Source organism: Phalacrocorax carbo, chromosome 27 (assembly GCF_963921805.1).
Source record: "Phalacrocorax carbo chromosome 27, bPhaCar2.1, whole genome shotgun sequence".
Lineage (NCBI taxonomy): Eukaryota > Metazoa > Chordata > Aves > Suliformes > Phalacrocoracidae > Phalacrocorax > Phalacrocorax carbo.
In genome coordinates, this window is record NC_087539.1 from 371974 (window position 1) to 394757 (window position 22784).

At 57.9% G+C, this 22784-nt stretch overlaps 1 protein-coding gene across 3 annotated transcripts in view; it reads right to left on the reverse strand.

Moving 5' to 3' along the window:
• LRP1 (LDL receptor related protein 1) overlaps positions 1-22784 on the reverse strand; it is a 94533-nt gene that overhangs the window by 51593 nt on the left and 20156 nt on the right. For 2 of the 3 annotated variants that reach the window (XM_064474346.1, XM_064474345.1), the window contains exons 2-6: positions 22386-22508; positions 15349-15486; positions 12421-12540; positions 11380-11508; positions 10852-11115 (exon numbers count right to left, since the gene is read on the reverse strand). In XM_064474346.1, the coding sequence (XP_064330416.1) occupies positions 10852-11115; positions 11380-11508; positions 12421-12540; positions 15349-15486; positions 22386-22508 (774 nt within the window). The remainder of the gene's footprint in view (positions 1-10851; positions 11116-11379; positions 11509-12420; positions 12541-15348; positions 15487-22385; positions 22509-22784) is intronic. The other variant, XM_064474347.1, reaches the window with a different exon arrangement.

Consider the following 22784-nt stretch of genomic DNA (forward strand, 5'->3'; position numbering starts at 1 on the left):
CCCAGCAGAGGAGGGGGGGCTGGCTGGCGAGTGCATCCCCCCCACCAATTCCCATCCCTCAGCCAAGTCTTCCTCCTTGCTCAACCCTTGCTGGGCGTTGCAAGCAATTGCAACATGCAAAACTCATTTCCCAGGATTTATTTATCTGCTAGTGTTTGAAAATGAGTTTGTGGGGACAGAGAACAGGGAACATCAACTTTAAAGGTTCTCTTGGAAGAATTTAACCAACCTCGCCAGGCCGGTGCGCCACGGTCCATGCCAGCCGGCCCTGCTCAGAGGTGCTGGCCAGGAACGCCACTGGTTGAAGTGGGCTGACTGTTGCCTTCCTTGTGGCGAGAAGGCAGATGAAGGGAGGACAGAAGGGAGAGGGAGCACCAAGAAGTTCATCGGCACGCAAGTGGCACGTTGCTCTCAACAAGGGCAAGCTGGCAACTTCAGCAAACTCCGAAACCCACCCTGCACAGATGTTTCCTGGTTTCACACTCAACATGAACCGAGTGATCCTGACCAAGCTTTTGCTGAAGTCCCTGCCACAAAATAATCTACGTCACACCATGCTTGGATTCTCCTTTTTCCTTCTCATGGCCACCAGTGGAAGAAGCTGAAGCAGCCTCTGGGGCCAACAGGCCCTGAGGAGCTACAGCTGAGACCATCTGGCAGGGGAGAGGGCTCCCACATGTCCCTTCCAGCCCAGACTCCTCTGACACCAGGCTGAGACCTGTTGCGGCGCTGCCAGGGCACACTTGGGGACAGCAACCGCCCCAAGAGGCAGCAGAAGCACCTAGCCTCCACCCAAGAAGTTCTTGGCCCTGTCAACTCTTACAGGTCTTCCCAGGCACCCTCAGCAATTACCTTCCCCCTCCCCAATTCCAACCTCATCCTGTGCTCGATGGGGCTGGGGGCATCCTGTCCCACTCACAGAGCCCCTTGGCACAAGTGGGTCGGCAACTCAATGGCCATCCACAGGAGCTCCTGCCAGAAGGTCTCCCTCCCTTAACCTGAGCCATGGAGCATCCGATTTACGCCACAACCAGTCAAGCACCGCAAGGCTGTGGGTTTTTTGGGGAACGAGCTTTGCTGACCCAGCACATAACTTTCCTTTGCATGAATCAGTTGTTGTGCAGCCTGCACATACATCAGTTGCGTCCTGACACAAGGAGGAAGGAAACGTGCAATCTTTCCTCAGACTAAAACATGGATTTCGACACAGTTCTGAACCAGCTGCAGTTCAGATGCATGCAACTCAGCAGCTCGCTCTGACTCTTGCACAGTTAAGCGTGGAAGAAGAGACACCACCTACAGTGGTGAAGGCGCAAAGAGCTTGGAAATAAGTGCTCTGTGCTGCAGCATTCTGGAAGAAATGTCACTTCTTGATTACTCCTAAAGGGAGCGCTCCCCATGGGGTGTCTGGAGCATGGCAGGACAGGGGCACTGGCCAGGAGAGGTCCAAGCTCTGCTGGGAACCCTCTTTGCAAGATTCCTTTAAGCAGCTGAAAACACTACCACTTTCCAACGCCAGGCACAGAGGTCTGTCACCAAAGGTCCTTGCTCCCCGTCCTGCTGAGGTACATCTTCACCCTTGCCCCAACGCATGGGAGAGATAAAAGAGCTGGACGGAGCTCTGCTGCTGACATTTGCATGTCGTTTTTAAATAAAGAGTATCTATGTCCAAGTGCATCTAGTAAGAACAGCCCACAATTTTTTGCTTCAGCTACGGTGGATCAGACCTAAGACAAGTCCCAGCAGCAAACAAGTGCCTAAGGCATTTGGGCTGCAGTGACCGGCCACAGAGAAACGCGCACGGATAACTGCGCAGCCCGTGGCCCGAGCGGACACCACACCACAACTGCTTGTCTGCGCCGCATGGGAGCGGAGAAGCCGCCCGGAGAGCTGCCTCCTGGGGCAGCTGGCGCTGCTCCTCCCTGCTCCCGGCAAAACCCACGCGCGCCAGGGCCCGGGGGGCGGGGGGGAGCCACGTCCAACCCGCCACCCAGCGAGAAGCCCTGGCGGGTGGCCGCACTGCAGGTCCCATGGCATTGGGCGCTGGGAGAGCCAACGACACACGGCTCCTGCAGAAAAAAGCTTGGAAAAGTTGCCGAATGTTTCGGTTCAAAAACGCCTCCAGAAGAGGAACGCAGGCTCGTCAGGAATGCAGTCCCCAGGGCTTCTCAAATACATTGGTTTCCTACTTTCCTTTTTATAGGGAATGATCCGTTTGATACATTTACATAATACCATAATCTGGAGGAATTTCTGTCTCTTCCCTCCACAGACATCCTCTCCCCCGGAGAACAAGACCGTCTCTGTAACGGCAACATGCTCCATGGATAAACACTGCTCCTGGGGACAATTTTCCTTAATTAGAAGTATGTTAACAGGACAGGCATGAAGACAAACTCCAGCCCCAAAGGGTGCTGGCTGCAGGACGGACAGGCACCCCGTGCCCCTCGGGGGTCCAGCGCAGCCCCCCCACACCGGCTCCCAGGAACAGACACCTCCTTGTGCGAGGAGCCGCCACCTCGAGCCCCGCTGCCAGCTCCGAGATGGGGAGGAGGGGACTGCAGACGGGACAGACACCGGCGCACACAGTCACCGCCATCACGTCAGCCTTGTTTCCTTAGAAAACCAGGCTAAAAAATAAATAAATTTAAAACCCACTCTGTTAAGCTGTTTAGCTCAGAGGAGGAACCGCTGGGTGGAAGCCGGTGGCCACCATCCAGGACATCTGACTCGGCACTCAGAAGGATCCTTATGGCCTCTGCACACACGCACGCCCATGCCCACGCAAGACAAACGCTCCCCAGGAGGTAAAACCAGCCCCCCTGGGGCTGCGCAGCCCCCCCGGCCGCTGGGACGCTGCGGGAGGAAAGCCCCAGCCCATCCATCCTTGGCGACAGGCAGAGCGACTGCCAGTTAACAGACGATGCCAGAGCATCGCCCTTCCCCTGGGAGCCCCGTGCTGGCTGGACCCCCGGCTCACGCGGTGTCCGTGCCTCGGTCAGACCCCCGCGCCGGCCGGCGCAGGGTCACAGCCACGTCCCAAGGGAAACTCGCAGGGGCCACCAGCACCTCTCCAGCACTGGGCACAGCCCCAGGCTGACACAGCCTCCAGCTTCCCGGGGTGGGGATGCCCCGGGCAGCATGCTGTCACCCAGCTGCCAGACAGCTTGTACCCCCGCCCCAGTCCCAAACCTGCCCCACTCCCCACGGCCAGGCTCAGCCCCACAGCATCCCTGCGTGAGCGCCGCTGCGGCACTGAAGGTGGGAAAAGCAGGAACAGAGATGCAGCAAGCTCCGTCTCAGCTGCATGGAGGGCGGCCAAGGGACCACTAATTACTCTGCCTTAATGAGGCCATTCCATAGGCAAAAATATTCAGCAGAGGCCGATGGAGGGACAAGGCGCTTAGCTTCCTTCTGGGTGAGAGGAGACACACACAGGCTCGACAGGAACCCAGGGAACTGTCATCGGGGCGACTTCGGGGGGTGGGGGGACAAGAAAGCAAAAATGGGGCCAGTCTGCGCAGAGATGATCCCAGCCTCATGTGGTGAACCCAGCACAAGCATGGCAGGAGGTGGTGTGGGACAGACAGACATGTGTGTGCAGGGACAAACACAGTCTTGTCCATTTGAAATCAAAACCGTCCCTAGGCACAAGAAGATCCCAATTACTCAGGACATTAGTTTCACCCGTTTGTCTCCAGCAACGTGGGAACACAGCTTGCCCCATGGCTTGATGCTTCAGGGATGCCCAGAGGGAGACAGACGGGAGCGGCTCTCACTGCTGCAGGGTACCACACTGGGCTTCTCCGTCCCAGGAAGGGGGAGGCAGAGAAGACCCTTCCCCACGCTGCCACTGAAGCCCATGGGATTGGGGTGCCCACAAGGAAAGGAGGCAGCAGCTCGGGCAGCAGATCTGGATGAGCCCAAGCACTGCAGAGCCATCCACTCCTGGCATGGGGATGCTGCTGCCCTCGGACCGCTCAGCAAACCTTGGAGAGAAACAGAAACCACCCCAGCCCAGCTCACTCCTCTCCAGGGGCTCTTGGTCCTGGCAGAGTCTTTATCCCCATCCCACATGGAAGCACTGAGGGGTAATTAAAGCCAGAGGTGCCAGGCAGAGCTGCAGAACAGTCCCGAGTGTCTCCACGGCAGATCTGCCTCCAGGCTGAGCAGAGACCGGCAGGCACTTAGTTAACAGACCGATTAAAATCATCACGGTGTTATCACCTCCAACACAAAGAGCTGATGTGCTGGTGTGAGCACACTGGCCCCAGACACTGCACCTATCCCTTGCTCTCATGCATTGCTGCTACGAGAACAGTCATAAACAGTTAAAAAAAAAAAAAAAAAGGAATCAGCAGATGAAATTACCAATCATCCTGCTTTCTTGCCAAGTTCACATTGGAGCCTCTTTCTTGGCTAGCATGAGGCAGCAAGGAAGAAAAATAGCTTTCCATGCAAAGTGGGGAAAGAAATGTACTTGGATTCCTCTGCAGAGCAACATCTCCCTGAAATCAATTTGTCCCAAACCCTACAGCTCTTCTGCTTATTGGCAACAGGACAGGTCATTACGAGTAACAGGGCTGAAATGGAGTCAATGAAAACAACCTCCTAGACATGCTTGTTTAGATAGATGCTGCCCAGGAAGGTATTTTAATAATGACCAGATTGCCATCGTTTAGGGTTTATAATGCACTCGGGATCAAATGTCCTGATATTTCAAACCCCTTCCTGGGGGCTTGTTTTATAAAAGAAAAAGAAAACAACAAACCTTAAAACAAGAAATAATAAATCAAGGAACCTCCACAGCCCTTTCCCAGCAGCCCTGGACGCGTCCTGCCGAGCAGCTGACATTCCTGCCCGCTCTGCCTGGGAGCCAGCCGCAGCCCCCACGCCGGCAGCCCCCACGCCGGCAGCCCCCACGCCGGCAGCCCCGCGGCAAGGCCAGCACAGCCCCGGCTCTGTTACTGCGGGGCATCGGCAAACCTGCAGTCATCACCCTGCGCTGGGAGAGAACCAAAGCTCGGGACACCTGGGCTTCTGGGGCCGTGAATTAGTGGTACTGGCACCAGCAACCTTGCAGCACAATAAATGCATTCAGCAAAACAAACCCTGGCACCACAGAGGTGCCAGTTCTGACTGTGCAAAAAGTCATGAGTCGGCTGAGAAAGGGGAAAAAGAAAGAGGAAGAACAGGGGAGGGGGAGCCGCCAGGAGACCCACTGAGAAACCCAGGTTTCGGTCTCCTGACACATGTGTTCTAGTATTTTTCCACAGTAAAAGCAAAGAACTCCTGCCTTTTCCCAAAAGCTAAGTATCACTTGATCACACCACGCTGCAGCTGAGGCTTTAACGGTGCCATCGCAGAGCTCACACAAATGCCACAGAGGCCGAGAGGCAGCCGGCGCGGGGTCGAGCTGCTGCCAATTAACAGTGTCCTCTTAAGGAGGGCTCCTCGCAGGGCGGCACGGCCAACCCGCCCTCGCCCCCAGAGCCCACTGTGCACGCTCCCCGGAGGCATCACCACCTCCTCCTGTCGCCTGTGGAAAACGGGGGCACAAATCTGATTTAAGGTCACGCAAATCCAATCACAGACTGGAGCGCTGCCTTCCCTTGCCCTCTCTGCCCGAGCCCTGGGGTCTCGGGCAGAGCTCAGGGACTTGCCCAAGAAGCTGCAGCTGGGGCTCATGCTCATCAATGGCTGGCCCTGGCCCCGGCCCCGGCATGAGCGGGGCACAGGCAGGGGGGTCGACCTGGGCAACAAGGAGAGCTGGGGGAGCGAAGGTCTCCAACCGGGCCATGGGACGCAGCAAGCTTTCTGCACATTCATCTTAGCAGAAATGGCAGCAGAAAAATTATAATCAAGGCAACCACCACCACTCCAGCCAGGATCCGATGCATCCCCAGTACCAAGCGAGGCTGCGGACCCACCGGTGTCCGGGCAGGAGCCGCCCAGCCCCATCCCCGCCTTGGCAGGACCCGCACCATACCCCCGCCTCCACCCCTGCGTCCGAGGAGCTCGGGCAGCGCCTGCCAGCCAGGGAGGCAGCGCCGACCCAGGGGCTGCCCAGCTGGGAGGGCTGAGCAGCACAAGGGCTGGAAGCAGATTTTTGGGGTTGGTTTGTTTGTTTTTTTAATGTGTTGTTTTGCTTTGAAATTCTTTGGAAACCCAACCCCAAACAAACGAGGGCATTGTCTCAGGAAACACGTGGGGTCTGGAATCTGATTGAGAAAACCCACGGGATCATAAAGTCCCTGGAGGTCAGGCATTAGCTGCCAAGCAAGGTGAGTCCGCAGGGACCGGCAGCATCCCCTTGCCAGGCACAGGCAGGGCAGGGGCGGCGCCTCTGCTTCACGCCCATATGATACGCACGAGCTGTCACTTCGGAGTAAAAACCCGCCCTGGTCATCAGCTGTCCCCAGTCCCAAGCAGACGGCAAGGCTGGGTCTGTAGGGGTCCAGGCTGATGGGGGCTGGGGGGATCATGGGGAACCTGCCCCATGGCACCCCGCTTGCGGCGGCGATGCTCGACTGGTCTGAGCAGATGCCAGGTGCGGGTGGAGCGAAGTCTCCGCACGCTCTGGAGAGCGGCTCTCCCCCTATGCAGGCATGCGCTTTTCTGTCCTTGAGTGCAAGCGGACGTGCAATGCCTGCCAGGGTCCTCCTCAGCCAGAAACAGTGCTGGATTTTCACACAGAGCGGAGGAGAGGGGGAGAGGGGGAGAGCAGAAAGGGAGGAAGAACGAGACAAGTCCCCCTTGTTGCGATTCAGCATCGGCAGGAAGGACGAGCCCTCCCCCCTGCACCGCTCCCGCGCCATCGCACGTGTGCTCACGCCCCATCCTTCTCACGGGGGCGAGCCCGGAGGGTGCTCCGCCGGGCTCTCAACAGCCAGGGAGCAGCCCCGAGGGAAGCCAGGCTCCCGGGGACGGGCAGGAAGGTGCCACCTCCGAGCTCCCCAGTCTGGACCCCTGCCCGGTGAGGGGCCACACGGTCCCCACGCTTGCCTGCAGCAGGTTTGGCTGCTCGGCAGCACTAGCCAGGGGCCGCCTTGGCCACGCAGCACGGCCACCAGCGCCGCCAGAGCCTCACGTGTCCTCCCTGTCACCTCCAAGCCGGAGGGGTGCCCAGGGCTTCCCAGACACCACAGTCAGCTCTGACTGATGGTGGAGAGAAATAATTCAATTCCAACATAAGGTGTGTTTTGTGTTTTTTGTGAGAGAAATAGATAGAAGATTTCACCAGCCTCTGATTTTTATTGTGTCCCTGGAAAAAGACCTGGGGGTAGGGAACTGGCCTGCTCAGATCAACTGAGAAAAACCACTGCCTGTGAAAAATGTCCACAGGCACTGCGTGTTTGGGAACCAAGGGAAAGTCACCGTGAAAAAGTGCGTCGGTACTCAAGACTGCAGATCGAAAAAAGGGTTTAGCAGTGCAAGGACCAGGGGAAAAGCAAAGCTTCGGAGTACAGTGGGTCTTGCCAAACCCTTTTAATAGCATTCATTTAACGCATCTCCCACAACACAAGTGACACTAATCTCTGCAGGAAGGGAGCAGGGACAGAAAGGCAGGGAGGCACAGCTGCTGTCAGAGCTGGGCTGTGACATCTCACCAGCCCAGACCTACCCCTGACAGCTGGGGGCTGCTAATTTCCAGCCCTTCAGCATCAGTCTTCCCCCATCAGATGCCAACTCAAGCCCCATTAGCGGCAGGCACCAGGGAAGCCTGACTCCTGCCGTTAGCAGATAATGCCATAAAGAAGCAAATAAAGAGGGAAACCACTAATTGGATTCACAGGTCTCTCCAGTGTCCTGACAGAGGAGCAGGGGAGTGACATTATCTCCTCATCACAACCCCCAGCATCGGACCCAGGGCTGGGGGAAACTCATTCTCCGACTTGTCTGTGCTCAGGAACAAACCCTGCCCCACAAGGGCATTCCCCCGCACGTCTCCAACCCATGGCAACCCCGGCAAGGCTGCACGAGCGCAGCCCTGCACCGGCAGCCACCTGCCAAATACAGTGCAGAGCTGCAGAGCCTGCCAGGAGCACACGGCAAAACTGTAAGGACCGTTTCCTTAGGAAATAGGAATAAAAAGCAACTGGTGCCACAGAGCCAACAAGCAGCTCAGGGCAGGCCGGCTCCCACCCCCTCTGCGCCCCAACCTGCCACAAACAGCACCGGCAGCACCCGCCGAGACGTGTCCCTACCGCGGCTCTCTGCCGCTGTCCCCAGGGGACGGGGGAGGTGGCAGCTCAGAGCCGGTTAACAGAGGGGGTGAATGGAGGCCCTCCATCGCGCCCTCCCCGGGCAGGGGGAAGATGTGCCAGGAGCTGCGCCCTCGCTGCTTCTGAGGTGCATCGGATTGCTATTGCTAACGCAGCCTTTCCAGATGGCACGCGTCTGTCCAGGCAGCACGTACCCACCAGAGCACAGTCTGCGGGAGGGAGACTAACGGCACAACCACACCACGAGCCCGCGTCTCAGAGCTGAAAATCAGTGCCCAAGTGTGTGGTTGTGCTCTGCAGCCCAAACCCAAAGTCATTTCACACTTTACACCAGAGAATGGACCCCTTTGCACCTCCTCTGTAAGCACCTTCCACCCAAAAGCAGCGGGGACTACGCACAGGAGCTGCTGCTCTCCCCTCCCTGTGGATGGGAATGGTCCCTTCGTGTGGGGGCAAGGGCAGGTGCTTTCCCACCCAGGTCACCCTGAACTATCGCAACCGATCAGGAGACCAAGCAAAGCAAGGCACCTTTACTTGTTTGGACTTGAACACACTCTTATTACGAGCTCCCTTCCCCTCCTGACTGTAATTAAAAAGTCGTATCTCAGACTAACTTCCCGGAGCTGGAACAGCCCAAACAAATGCGCCAGGCTGACAACCTCATCTGGGTATGACAGGGGGGCTGCAGCCGATGCTGCGGGTCCTGATCCTGCACCGATACCTCACCACCACTTGCTTGTGGCTAGGTTGGTTGCTCCTCCTGCAGCCACCTCGATTCACAAGCTGGGTCACTGATCCCTGAGGCTGCTGCACCCTCAGCCTCGCACCATCCACAGCCAGGTGAAGGTACCCCAGAAAGCTCGGCACCATCCTGGCACGGGGACCTGGCTGCAGCCACCCAAATCCCAGCAGTTCCTCTTCCCCTGGGCCAGCCCGCAGCTCACGGCTCACATGCCATCCATGGACCACAGCCTCCGCTGCAACTCCCAGCTGCAGGAAATTACAACATTAAAACTGAGTTTTACGGGAAGAAGTGTGCAGCCAGAGCTTTACCCGATGCTGCTCTCTGCCCCTTCAGTGAACTACAGGAAGACCAAGCTCAGCCTGAGGAAGCCTTAAGAGAGCAGCCGAAGGAGCGTGTAAAAGCAGAGACGTCCTTAAACCATCGCGGGGCGGGGGAGCAGAGAGCAGAGCTGAGCCCTGTCCTGCCTAATTTCAGGCTATCGCCTGTAAGAGCAAAGGGTGAGGCCTCTCCCTAAAAATACACACTGCCCTAAAAATACACAGTGCAAGCTTAAATTAACTGTGCTGCATACACCCTCAGCAGGGCGCAGCGGCTGGAGCCTGCTGAGCACCAGCCCCAGCACAGCACGGGGGGCGGCAGGGGCCAGCGGGTCCCCGTCAGCCTCCCAGCTCGCGGCCCATGCTTCAACCAGGGCTTGGTCCGCTTCCTCCTCAGCAGCCGGGCACCGCAACATTGCCCTCGTCGGAGAAACGCGCTCGGCTCCAACACCCACCCGAGGCCTTTACTCATTTTCAAACATCAGTTCATACACGTTCATCTAATCTGCTAGGTTAGTTATTGCTCATCTTATAACAACACTTGCATCTCTGCAGAAGAAGGGGATCCCTCTTGCATCAGGCGCCGCACAGTCTCCCCCTGGAAGCATCCCCGAACTTCAGGGGGGCAAAGGACAGCAGGAGGGTGATGCCAGGGAAGCTGAGGGCCACAAAACTTGATGGAGATGCACTGCAAACCCCAGGTACCCCAAATCCCACCCCGACTGACTTGGTCTGTGGTTTTGTAGGATAAAATCAGTGACAGTACAACAGCAGGAGCAGTTTCCCACAGCCCAGCTGAACGGCTACGGCACCCACCCACCTCCCCTCTTGGGGGGACCCTACCAATTGCGCTGCTCTACGCCTCTGCATGTGAGAGCACACACAAAAGGCTCCTTGAAGCCCATGGCTTCTGCTGGGACCGCTCACTGGGCAGAGGCTCCCAGGAGAGAGGGGACAGGCACGGGCCTGAGTCAATCCCAGCAAGTAACTCTCCTTCCTGTTCCGACCGCCGAACTGGGACCAGCAAGCCCGAAGAGGAGACTGTATGAGCTGTATGAATGAGCTGTAACCACACTCATTACGACTGGGGAGACATAAGCAGAATGAAACCTCCACCTGCCACTCATGCCGGTGACTCATGCAGCCACCCCACGGGAGGTGCTCTTCAGTCGGGATTTTGTTCTCAGCCCCTACCTGGGGTGGGGACCAACATCTGGTTTGCCCAGGGAAACACAGGGCGAAAACCAGAAGAGGAAGCAAAGAGAACTGCCATCCCCAAACCCACTACACTGGTACCATCTCCACTCTTCGCTGTATCATTTTTCCTCATATACTCACACAAAGAAACCACAAAACTTGCTAGAAATAAGAGCAAAGGAAAAGGAAAGCCAAAAGCTACTTTTGTACTGAAGCCTCAGTGCCTGACCCCAGGGAAAGCTGCCTGCTACCAAAGTATACCCCTGCTTCACCCACCGCTGGCTGGGGATGCTCAGGCTGTCGAAGGGAGATGGGGACCGGGGGAGCAAGGACTGGGAGCAAGGTCCAAAGGGGAGCAGGCACTCACGGTGTAGACTGAGGGAGATGTTGATGGAACGCTCTTCCACAAAGCCCTTCAGGTTGGGGATCTTGGCACACTTGAGGATGGTCTGGGAGGCACTGTCACCCACGTGAACCCAGCACACCGTGTCTTCAACGTAGTTGAAGTCCATGGCTGTGGTTTGCTTGGCGCTGGTGGGGGTGATGTTGGGCACAGGGGCTCCGCTCAGGTAGGTGGCCAGGATGTTCTGGGAGTTGGCGATGAGCAGCACGGGAGGACGGTCCACGGGCTCTGGCAGGGAAAGGAGGGGAGAAGGGTGGTCATGGCAGAGCATCCAAAGCTCGTGGCCGCAATGCTGTATTAGCATTGGCCCTTCTGCTCCAGTGAAAACAAGACCACGACACGCAACATGTGCAAGAAGGTGGTAGCACAGGACAGTCCTCAGGGAAGAGCACCCTGAAATGAAGAACTGTGGGCAGCAGTACACACACAGCAAGAGGCCACAGTCTGAAGAGCTGCCCAGAAGCAGCACGCTTCTCCTGCCGAGGACCTCACCGTTCTTGGCTTTGCATGATCTGTTATCAGGCTGCAAGAGGTATCCTTCAACACAGCTGCACGTGTAGGAGCCCTCTGTGTTGGTGCACGTCTGGCTGCAGGTCCCGTAGACCGTGCATTCATCAAAGTCTGGAAAAGAAGGCAAAAGCCCCAAGGTTTGGACTAGAAAACATCTCTCCTTAGCTGCCTTAAGAGGGAACAAAGGCTCCCCCCCTTCTCCAAGGCAGAGCTGCAGGGGAGGATACAATCCCTAAGCTGAAGCGATGGCTCCCAGCACAATACCTGGCCAACGTCACCTCGTGACACCTGTGGGCAGCCCCCAGCTTTCTGCTCCGGCATCAGCAGCAAGGCAGCAAAAGGACAATCCCTGCCTCACAGCTGAGCCTTTTCAAGGCCTAATTATCCACTGCCCCTCCCCCCCACTCTACAAAATCTGCACCTAAATTTCCAGTCTGAATTTCTCTAATCTTCAGCTTCCAAACGCCTGGTTTACAGGCTGCTCTTTCTTCTGCTAGATGAAAGAGCAATCTCCACCAGAGAGCTCTTGCCCCCAGAGGTACGTGCAGGAGCTGATAAAGGCCCCTTTCACCTCTGCTCAGATAAATCAAAGAGACAGAGCCGCTGCAATCTCTCACTTCCAGACTTGTTTCTAGGCATTGCATTGATCTGATCACTCCTTGCTGACCCTCTCCTATTTTCCAGCATCCTCCGAGGCACAGACACCGGGAGCACATAAAAGCCGGGTGACAGACCCTCACTCCACAAAGGCAAAGCCTTTTCCTTACTCCTTCTCAATATTTCTCACTTGGGCTTTCAGGAGCTGCATCCACCTTAACAGCCCCACAGCGGCGGGGAGGCAGAGCCCCGTCCCATCAGCCCCCCCCCGTGCTCCCCCTGAAGGTCAGGGTCTGTTGAGCCCCAAGTCCCGTTGGCTGCATGGCCAAGCCCCAGCGCTGCTGCTGAGGTGGCGGCACTGGCCACAGCCCGGAGGAGCTACCGGCACCACGCTGGGGGTGACGGCTCTGCCCACCCCGTACCGACCTTTGCAGCTCCTCCTGTCCTCAGCCAGCTGGAAGGAGTTGTTGCAGTAGCAGGCTGGTCCGCTCGGCGTTGGCACGCAGTGGTGCTGGCAGGCCAGGGCAGTGCAGTTTGCTAATTGTTCTGAGGAGACAGGGAAGATGGACGAGGATGTCACTGATGTGCAAGCAGGGATGCACATCAGGATCAGGGTCAGGAACAGGATGGATGCCCCGGCCCCAGCACCGGGTGAAGGGACCCCCCCAGGCACCCCCCCAGGTTTTGCTGGGGACCTCCACACTGTCCCCTGGTGGGGAGGAAAGGACCGAGACCCTCAGCAGAGGGAAGGGAGGCTGTAATGGATACACAGCTGCTCCACGAGAGGTGGGTCTGAGCAGCATCAACCGTCCCCCAAAACTGCTGACTCGATGCCACTGCCCACCAGGAGCCCACTGTGGCCGCGGCCAGCCGAGACCCGGTGCTCCTTGCGCGGGAGAGCGGTGCGGGACTTGGCTCCAGGTTATCCGAGGGGATGTGGATCTCAGGGAGACTTCAGGGCGACCTTATCCACCACATCCTCTCCATAGCAACCTCACTCTAACCAGGGCTGCAGGGAGCCCGGGGACCGCTCCACGCCAGTGATGCTGCCGTGCAGGCAGCGGAGGAGCACTCGGGCAGGCAGCCGGCTGCCAGACGCACCGGAGAGCCGGGAGCTCACAGCCGCTGCCCCCCTGCAGAGGCAGCACCACCCCAAACGCCAGGGTCAGGGTCGGGTGGTCCCAGGGCGAAGCTGTGGCTGCCCGGCTCACCGCCACCGGAGGCTTCACTTCTATCAGCGGTCATAATAAACACCAATAAAGCCCCCACCTGCCCAGCACTGCCAATGGGCACGGGGAGGCCAGGGCTGCCCACCCCGCTCCATTGATAAATGGCAGCAGCCTCCAACTTCATCAAGGTAATTTAGCAATGGGCCTCCTTAGCCTGATGCGAGGGAGTTGCTGTCAGCCTTTTGCTGGGAGTTGGTTTACGCTGGGTTTTATTTTCTCCCCTCCTCTCCTTGCCCTGCCTGACCTGGTCACACTCAGAGAGCGTTGAACTGGGTCCCAGCAAATCTGCCAGCGGAGGGGAAACTGCAGCCGCCCAGCCACGAGCCCCTCCAAACCAAAACCATCCGGCCCTTCCCACGTCCCCCTTCGCAGCCGGAGCTAGACAGGGCAGCAGGGCCCAGGCGCTGCAAAAATCCTGCCCCTCACATGTGGAACCGTTTAATAAGCCAGGCAGGGCCCAGCTGAGTTGTTTACAAGGTTTATCAGCTTTGGCAGGCCCAGCTATTCATTTCAGATTCTTATCTCTCAGCTAAAGCACCACATGCATCCGAAAAAAAAGAGTAACCCCCAAGAGTGCCAGGTCTGCAGGAGGGGGGTGATGGGGGCTCTGATGGCATTTCCACCCCCGTGGATGTCTGCAAGGGCAGCGGAGGGGGCTCCCCGGCTCCCAGGCGTGTCTCTGCATCTCTGCAGGGACACCTCTGTAGGACAAACCACCCGCCCGCTGCAGAGGGAGGGAGCGGCTCCAGGCAGAGCCCAGGCACAACGGGCAGCGAGGTGATGGGCATGGGACCGCACGAGGTGATGGGCATGGGACCGCATGAGGTGATGGGCATGGGACCGCACGAGGTGATCGGCATGGGACCGCACGAGGTGATCGGCATGGGACCGCACGAGGTGATGGGCATGGGACCGCACGAGGTGATCGGCATGGGACCGCACGAGGTGATGGGCATGGGACCGCACGAGGTGATGGGCATGGGACCGCACGAGGTCATCGGCATGGGACCGCACGATGCTCCAGCAGCCGGAGCACGAACGGGGGCGGCAGCTCGTGTCCCCAGGCCGGGGGCTCACAACCAGCTGCAAAATGCCTCCCCGGGGCGGCACCGGCGGCTCTCCCCCGCCACGGGCCGGCGGGCAGGGGGGACCTCGGCATCCAACACAAGCACTAGTGAGGGCTTACGTCCCCAACGTGCCCAAACCTGCAAGCAGCATCTGTCCTGACGCGGGGCCTGCCTGCACCCAGCCCTCGCCTCGTGCACGCTGGTCACGTGCTGCCCAGCTGTGAAAATTCAGATACCGCTTAAGTAATGAGAACTATTAGCGAAATATTAATTGTCAGCTCGGGCACAACTGCAGAAGCTGCCCCGGGCTCCTCCCGTGGGAGCTGGGCAGCGGAGAGGAGCAGCTCAGTCCCAGCTCTGGGGCAGGGCAGGAGGGAGCCCTTCAGGGCAGGGTGTCCCACACCTGGTTCAGGCTGAGCAGGGCAGGAGCCCTCCGCCCCAGGCAAAGGAAGGGCTGGGGAGAAAAGCACGTTCACTGCTCGCCCAGAGTCTGCAGAGACCCAGCTCCAGGGGTCAGCCCAGGACATGCATTTCTAAGCGACTAATCTGTGCACCAGCAAGCCGGCGCACACTGATTTAGGGAGAGTTTTCCAGCAGGATTAGCAACCGGGGGCAGGCCAGGAGGGGGACAAAGCTCCTGGAAATTAGGAAAAAAACATACTGGTATCTCTTATCTGAACCAGAACCCCAGCCCTCCAAGCTTTTAAACCCAGGAGACAATGCAGCTATTTAATGGCCTGCAGGCTCAGGAATGATGGGCATTTCACTTGCAAGCGGCTCTGGCTAATCTCTAGATCTGCTACCAGGCAGCCCGGCGCTGAGCTGCCCCTGCGCCCAGCCAGCCGGGAGAGGGGAGCACGGAGCGTGGTGGCACCAGTGCAAAGCCATTAAACAAAACCAACGTGGAGCTTACACCGTTCAGCCAGAAACCAGGGACAAACGGGGACCTTGTGACTCTTACCATGGCAGAGGAGGAAAGGAGGCAAGGACGATATCTCGTGGGGCACCCCCCCTACCCACAGCCCCTCTTTGACCCCCATGGCCCCCCGGACACCTACCCCGACAGTGCGGCCCCTCGTCGGAGCCATCGAAGCAGTCGTGGAGCCCGTTGCACAGTTTGCTCATGTGAATGCACAGCTCTGTGCCCAGGCAGTTGTGCTCATTGGGCTGGCATCGAGACACCTTGCTCTGAGGACCTGCAAGACAGCAAAAGGCAGAACTGTCACCGAAGGGAGACCGTGATGGCTCTGCAACCCCACTGCCTCAGGGAAGCACCCGAAACCTCGAGGGAACTCTTGGCCCCTTCAAGCTCCTCTGCCATGGCTCTCCAGCAGTGGCCATCACCCGCTGGACATGGCCTCGCACAGCGAGATTTTGGATAAAAGCTCTTAAGGCAGATGCAGGGGTTCAGGGAACCTCGCATTCCCCAGGAAATTGGTGGGCACATTTTTGTGTAGCTGACAGCAGGCAAGCACTGTGCTGGTAGCAAGCATGTGAACACACTTTGATACCCTCTGCCCAGATGTATGTTAAGTCCTCCTTGGTTTGGATTCCCCTGCCCGGCACATGGCCCAGAGCAAAAGCAGCACCCACCTAGCAAGGCCAGTCCCAAATCCTCAGCTCAAGACCAGAAAAGGCCACCAGAAAATGCTCAAACCAGGCTCTGCCCCCTCCAGCACCCCCAGCTCTCCCCGGAGGAAGCTCATCTGGAGCAAACTTCCCCTTTTCCATCACCTCCACCGACCAGCCTGAGCAGGAGCATCACGCCAGAAGGAGGGAGACCCGGAGCAGCCAGGGTGGAACAGGACCCTCTGCCCAGCCCCAGAGAGAGTCAGTGGACGCATGCCCACTCTCGGGAATGAGCCAGGTTGACGGGCTGGGGTCCCAGGAGGAGGGTGACCCCGGACCTCAGCAGCCCCAGGCTCCCTGTTTCGAGCCACATCCACACTGGGCTGCCCAGACACACAGCTCTGGGCACCCCTCACTGCTGGGAGGGCTGGAGGCATGCAGGGTCAGGCAGTGCCACCCCAGCCCCCCGCTGCCCCAGGCACTCCCTCAGGTGCCAACACGCTCTTTTTGTGCCACCGAGCAGGCAGGCTTGCAGGGGGTCGTTAAGAACCAGGGCTACAGGACACAAGAAGCCTTAATCTCCGTTATTAACTAGAAAAATTACAAAGGAAGCAAGGTTTTATTTTTAAGCTTCTCTGAAAAGCAGCATGGCACCGAGACAAACAACAAAATACACCATAAATTGATTAACATCCTGAAACCCTATTAAAAGCTCCAACATCCCGGTTCCAACGCCGCTTCACCCCAGGCTGGAAGGCAGCTGCCTGGGGTCACGCACCGATGGCGAGCCCCGACACAGCGCTGGTGCAGCGCGGGCTCGGCAGCAGTGGCCCACCGGCACGGCACAGCACACAGACCAGAGCTCTGCAAAGCCCGACTCCCCTGCACAGGCTCTCCTCTCCTCTCCTCCCTGGCCCCAGACTTAGGTTTCACTTTAGGGCTGAATACACAGCGTTTCGCCAGCTCTCACTGAAGCCACCAACACGCCTCCGGTGAGTCAACAGCCGCACAAAGGCGGAACACTAAAATCCCATTTTACGATGAGATGGTGGCTGTTTATGCCTTGCCCTCACATCCGCAGGGCAGGCCGCACATCAGCCCCGCTGGCAGCAGGGATGGTGGCAGAAATAGCTCCCCGAGCTCCCCGCGGACCGCCCCGTCCTTCGCAGCAGGCAAAGCACCAGGTGAGCACCGAGAAGGGCACCTGCAGCACATCACGCGCCAAGCACTTTGTCCAGGCACAGTCCCGTTTTAGACAGCTATTGAGACCAGCAGTCACCTTCATCTAAGACTCCACCGGCGGAGTCTGTCCTAAATAAGCTTAAACTCCCCTTGGAGAGGCGCGTTACGTCACTCGCAGCTCGCAGGGTCCAGCCCAGCGCTCCACGTGCCAGCACATCCTCATCCAGCAACGGTTCCTGTCCCGCCACCACGCTCCTGGCCAGCGAGGGCTCGGTCTCGCTCCCTGCGAGCTGTCACTGCCGAGCTACACTAGACATGCTTTTAACCTTAATGCACAGGCCCCCAGCAGCTGCTGCTCCCGCCGGGGCCGGGGAAGGGGCACTGCAAACCCCAGGGGAGGAATGTGGGGATCGCAAACACCCCGGGGCCGGCGGGGGTAGCCCTGCCTCTTGCCTCCAGCCCAGCAGCTCAACCCCAGCCTGGGCCGCACCGGTGCTTCTCCCCCAGCCTCGTGTCCCCCCTGCCATCCCTGCACCCCAGCCCGTTTGCAGCACGCAGCTGGCATAACTAATGTGAGCCAAGGTCAAATCCTGGGGGTGGCTCCTCTCAGATGGAGCCTTCTCCGGTTTAGCCTGAGCCCCTTCTGCAGGAGGCAGCTGCAGGGGCACTGCCCCAGGGACCGGCAGGGCTTGCACTGCCTGCGCAACCTGCGGCGCAGCCAGCAGCAAGGACAAGGGAGGAGGAGCCCGTCCCACTCTGCTGGGCAAGGGCCAAAGGGAGTTTGGATGAGGGGTGGATGGGACCCGCTGGCTCCAACCCTGTGGTTCTCCTGATCCTGGACAACACCCCTTAGCGTGTCCCAGGCAGGCACCTTTGCACATCCATCCCTCCATCCTCTGTCCTCCAGACTATGAAACAGCAAATTGCTACTCGAGGAGCAGATGGAGCAGGCTGGGTTTCTCCGCTGCCCTTCCCAAAGGCGCCAAAGCCTTTGCAGAACTAAAATCCAGCAGGAAATCTTCAACAAGCCACCTCACGGGCCGGCAGGCTGCTGCTCCTGCAGAGATGGGCAGGAGGTGCCCACAAAAGCCCCTGCTGACAGCAGGCAAACACTGCATCTTGCAGAAAGGTTCCCCAGCCTGCCACAGTGAAAACTTCATCCCCTTTCATTTATCCGTTTTGTGCAAAGTGACTACCTCTGGGCTGCTGACACGTGCATGCCCCTTCTTGCACAAGTCGTGCCCGAAGAACGGAAATCTAACACGCTCCAGATGCCAGATCACCCCCCTGCACACAGGCTGCGTGTAAGACACATTCCAGTATGTTTCCAGTTAGCCGACTGGCTTGGCACTGGGGTGATGGGCTCCTCCAGGACGGGGGATGCAGAGCTCAGGACTCCCAGGCTCCACCGCAGCCATTGGGCACCCAGCAGACGATTCCCAGGAGAATTTCTTACAAGGTGCCACTTCAGGGCTTTTGTTTTTCACAGAGGGCTGCCCAACAGCACTATCTGGGCACCAAGTAATTGCAAATTAAGGGTTAATTAAATAGTATCAATATATGGGCTGAAAGAATGAAGGCACTGAAATGAAGTGCACAGTTCATCAGTCAAAACTGATCTGCCTTGCCCATTATTCCCCTGCAAAGAGCTTGGATCAAACTACTTATCACAAACAGGGCAGGATTAATCTACAAGCCACTTTGTTTGCTTTTGACTGTGTTGGTGCACTAATAAATGAGCCAATTTATTACATGTGACAAGCTTGTGGTACACCCCAAGGAGCTGAATTAGACAAGAATTTTTAACCTCTAAAAACCACTTAGGAAAAAAAAAAGAAGGAAAGAAGAAAAGGAATTCTTCCTCCTGTAAATGCAGCCTGTAGTTGATTCGGCAAGAGCCCAAGAGACACAGACATGGGAGTACGGGACAAAGGAACCGGCGGGAAGAGCTGGGAGCGGGACGGTCCCGCTCGCCCCGCCGGGACGGACGGCAGCGCCAGCAGCCAAGCACCAGCGGAGCTTGGGCAGGGAAGGTCCCGTTGCTGCCTCCCAGCTGCGCCCGGCACCAGTGCCGCAGGAAAAGGAGAGCAAAGGCTTTGCAGAAAACGGGCTCGCTCGAGACACGTCCGAACCCGACCAGGGCCACGCCATCGACAGATCCAGCACCAGGCCAGCGCGGCGAGACGAGATTTGAGACCTCCTGGGCCCTCAGACCAATGAACCTTCTGATGCTGAATCCCTGCAAACATCCAAGCGACCAAAGGCCACCGACCCGCAGATTCGTCTGCAGCGAAGCAAACAGTGCCGCTGTCGCACGGCCGCAGGAACGTGAGCCGGCGGCTCGGCTGTCCCGCTTGCAGGCAAACCCCCAGCCTGGCCAGGGCACCCAGCTGAGCCGGGAGGGCTCCAGGCACGAGGCCAGCCAGGACGCAGCAGCCAGATGATGGCTGTAGCTCAGCCATGGCAAATCCATTTCTCAGAGCCCCTCATCTCCTTTGATTTTCAACAGGATGGAGGCTCTTGTCCAAGTTTTCTTCCCCCCGGGAAAGCTCCATGGAGTGAAAAACCCACTGACTGGGCAAGAACCCGGTACGAGCCACTCACACAGACGTGAGCACAGCACCGAGCTCGGAAAGGGAATTCTTCCTATGCTCAGATAACACGTGAGCAGAGCCAGCAAATACTTAAAAGGATTCCCCAGGGAGGAAAACCTCACACATAATAGACAGCATTTCAAGAGACTCTGACATGAGTACATTAGTGCAATGTAAATAACCCTGCTGTGCTGCCAGGGCGCAAAAGGGTGCGCCAAGCAGCATGCAAGAGCCTCGTTTGCAGCCTGGGCTTAAAAAAAGAGATTAAATAATAGTAATAAAAGTCATCCTCTCCCTGCCAAAAAGATAAGGAGGATGAGAGCCTGCTGGAAGCCTCAGTGCTGAAGTGGCATGAGAAAAGCTTGCCTGGCAATCCCGGAGATACCGGGTTCCGCACCCTGCGTGCGCCGACAGGTCAGGCTGCACTCACGCGAGCCTGGGCAGGAGCAGGCAGGCAGCAACCGCCGTTCGTAGCCCCTGCCCGTGGGAAAGGCACCGATGGGCGCAGGCAAGTGCCAGCCCAGAGGTGCACAAGCACCGCACCGAGCGCTGCCCAGCTACTGGCGCGGAGGAGCCAGCGGCGATGGCCGCTGCCCCAACCTCCACGTCCCGGAGGGTGCAGCGTCTGCCTGGCTCCCTCCCAGCGCTCCCCAGGCTAGCGTGGTCTTGGGGCTGAAAGTGGGAACTTGGGGAAGGTGAACAGAGCCCCTCAGAAAGGTCAAGCCCCTCCAGGTCCCCAAACCTCAGTGGTCGCTTCTGAAGCTGGGGAGGGAACTGCTCTCCAAGAAAAGAGCATTTCCAAAGTTTAGGGTCTGCAGTGGTGATGGAAACTCAAGGACTCTGTCCCACAAGCAATAGCAGGGCGAGGAGAGAGAAAATGCTGGGCTTTGGTCTATGCCTCGCAAGAAGCTCCCACTGGCCTGTCCTGGAAGCGCTGCGCACGTACTGAGGGGCACGCGGTTAGCGGGAGCCCCGTGCCCCCCAGGGAACAAGCCTCCCTCCTCCAGCAGGAGCTGCGAGTGCTCGAGCACTCGGGGACTCTGAGCAAACCTGAGGGCGTCTTCCTACCTCCGCCCCCCCAAGGCCACAGCTGCCAGCCAGACAGAGGCGAGGTGCATCCACGGAACGGCTGGACGCTGCTCCTGGGACCGGGCACCTCACTGGCCCGCGCGGTCAGCGGTGGGGGATGCTCGCAGCCCTGCTGCGGAGGGCACAGGGGCTTTCCAGCTTTCACCAGGGCGGCAGCAGCCAGAACAGGCAGGTGCGGTTCTGCCTTCCCCATCCAGGGGGGAGACTGCCAGCCCCCACCAGTGGTGCCTTCACAGTGAAGAAAGAGGAAGAAGAGGGAGAGGGAAAAGCATCCGAGGGGTCCGTTTTCCGTTCACCTGTCTGTGTGGATGGAGGGGCGATGGAGCGAGCACAGACACGCGCAGCAAGCGGAATACGTCAATCAGGACGGATTTCTTCCAGCTGGGGAAGGGCCTCTGAGTCCTCCCGCAGTAATTTTCCAGGGCTGCTGATTGACTGGAGCCAGACAGCCCATCCCAGCCCCCTCATCCCTCCCACGGAGGGGACGGTTGCATCATTTTGCCTTAAGAAATAAATAACCCCGGTGCCGAACCAGAAACTGCTTTGGAGGAGACCTTTATGCCAAGTACAGCATGAAGCAGGAGTCTGAGAAGGATCTCTGGGCCAGAGGACGAGAGGGTTTTGCTGGTCACTGGTGAGCAGTGGCAGGATGAAGCCGGCTATGACTGTCCTGCCAGCCTGGCATCTCAAGGCCGCTGTCCTGACACAGTAAAACAACCTAATGAGGTTGGTCCTGCAAGGCAACAAGAGCAGCACAGCCTCCCTTCTCAGGCAGAAGGAGAAACTGGGACGCAGGGAGAGGCGGTTCCTTGCTCCAGCCCAGCCAGAGCCGAGGCCCTGGCACAGTGCGGTGCAGCGGGACCAGCACCCCCGCCATCCCTGCCATGGCTCTGGCTCGCTCCCCCGTCCAGGCGCACGCGCCCCAGCCCTTGCGCCCCGTCTAACCCAGCCCAGTTCCACGTTTGCTTCTGAAACTGAGACCCAGCTGCCCCGACCGAGGCGGGAGCATCCCCGGCCCTGGGGCCACCGGCACCGCTGCGGCGGAGCGGCTCCAACAGCCCAGGACAAGACCAGCAAAACCAACACAGCATCCTAACCCAAACACACCTGGGGGCCTGCTCCCCAGGGCCCTCAGAGATCTCCTCCTTCCCTTCAGCTCAGCCCTGGCTCCAAGCAGTCATTAAATGCCAGGCACCAGAGGCAGAGCCGCTTGAAGGGCTGCAGCTGCACCAGAGCTGACCCCATGCAAGCGCAGCCCCTGCCCAGCACCACAGTGTGTTGCATCCTCGCATCCAGGACTCTGCCTTCCTCACGTAAATCAATTTTCATGGAAAAAGAAAAAAAATAAATAGATAAATCAGCGATACTCCGTTCCCAGGAGGTTGTTCTGTTATGATGGGTCACAGGCCCAGAGTCAGAGGCCCTGGGAGCAGTGGTTAGGGAGATAAAAGGAGGACGGACAGCTGGACGGCTTGGACTCCTGCCACGAGTGGTACCCACCCCCCGAGGTCCTGTGGACTCCTGCTACTATGGGAGAAACAGGAGCTGAGGTAGAGCGGTTGTGCGATGCCGCCTGTTTGGGACCCTGGAACGAGCGTGCAATGAGAGAAGGGATGAAACAAAACCAAAAGAACATTATTAGGAAGGAAAGGCATACATACATATATCGGGTGATTCATCCGAGCCATCCGGACAATCCTTTTCCCCGTCACAGCGCCAGCCCTTAGATATGCACGTAATCTGATCTTTGCATGCAAACTGTTTAGGGCTACATGTCTTCGGTGCTGGATGAGAAAAGAAATAACGATAATAAACAAGATCAGTTTCTTCCCAAAGACAAGTTATTTAAAAAAAAATAAAATTTAAATTAAGGACTAGATTGCTTTTAGTTTGATTTCTTTCTAATGGCTCAGCAAAAGTTTTAGCCTGGCATCAGATCCATCAACCTTGCCCCTAAGGAAAGGAGAAAATTTAAACTGAAGCATTAATTACACTGCGAGAAAACAGAAACCGAGATCCATGATGCGCTAACAGATTTTAAAGATCATTTAACTTGGATG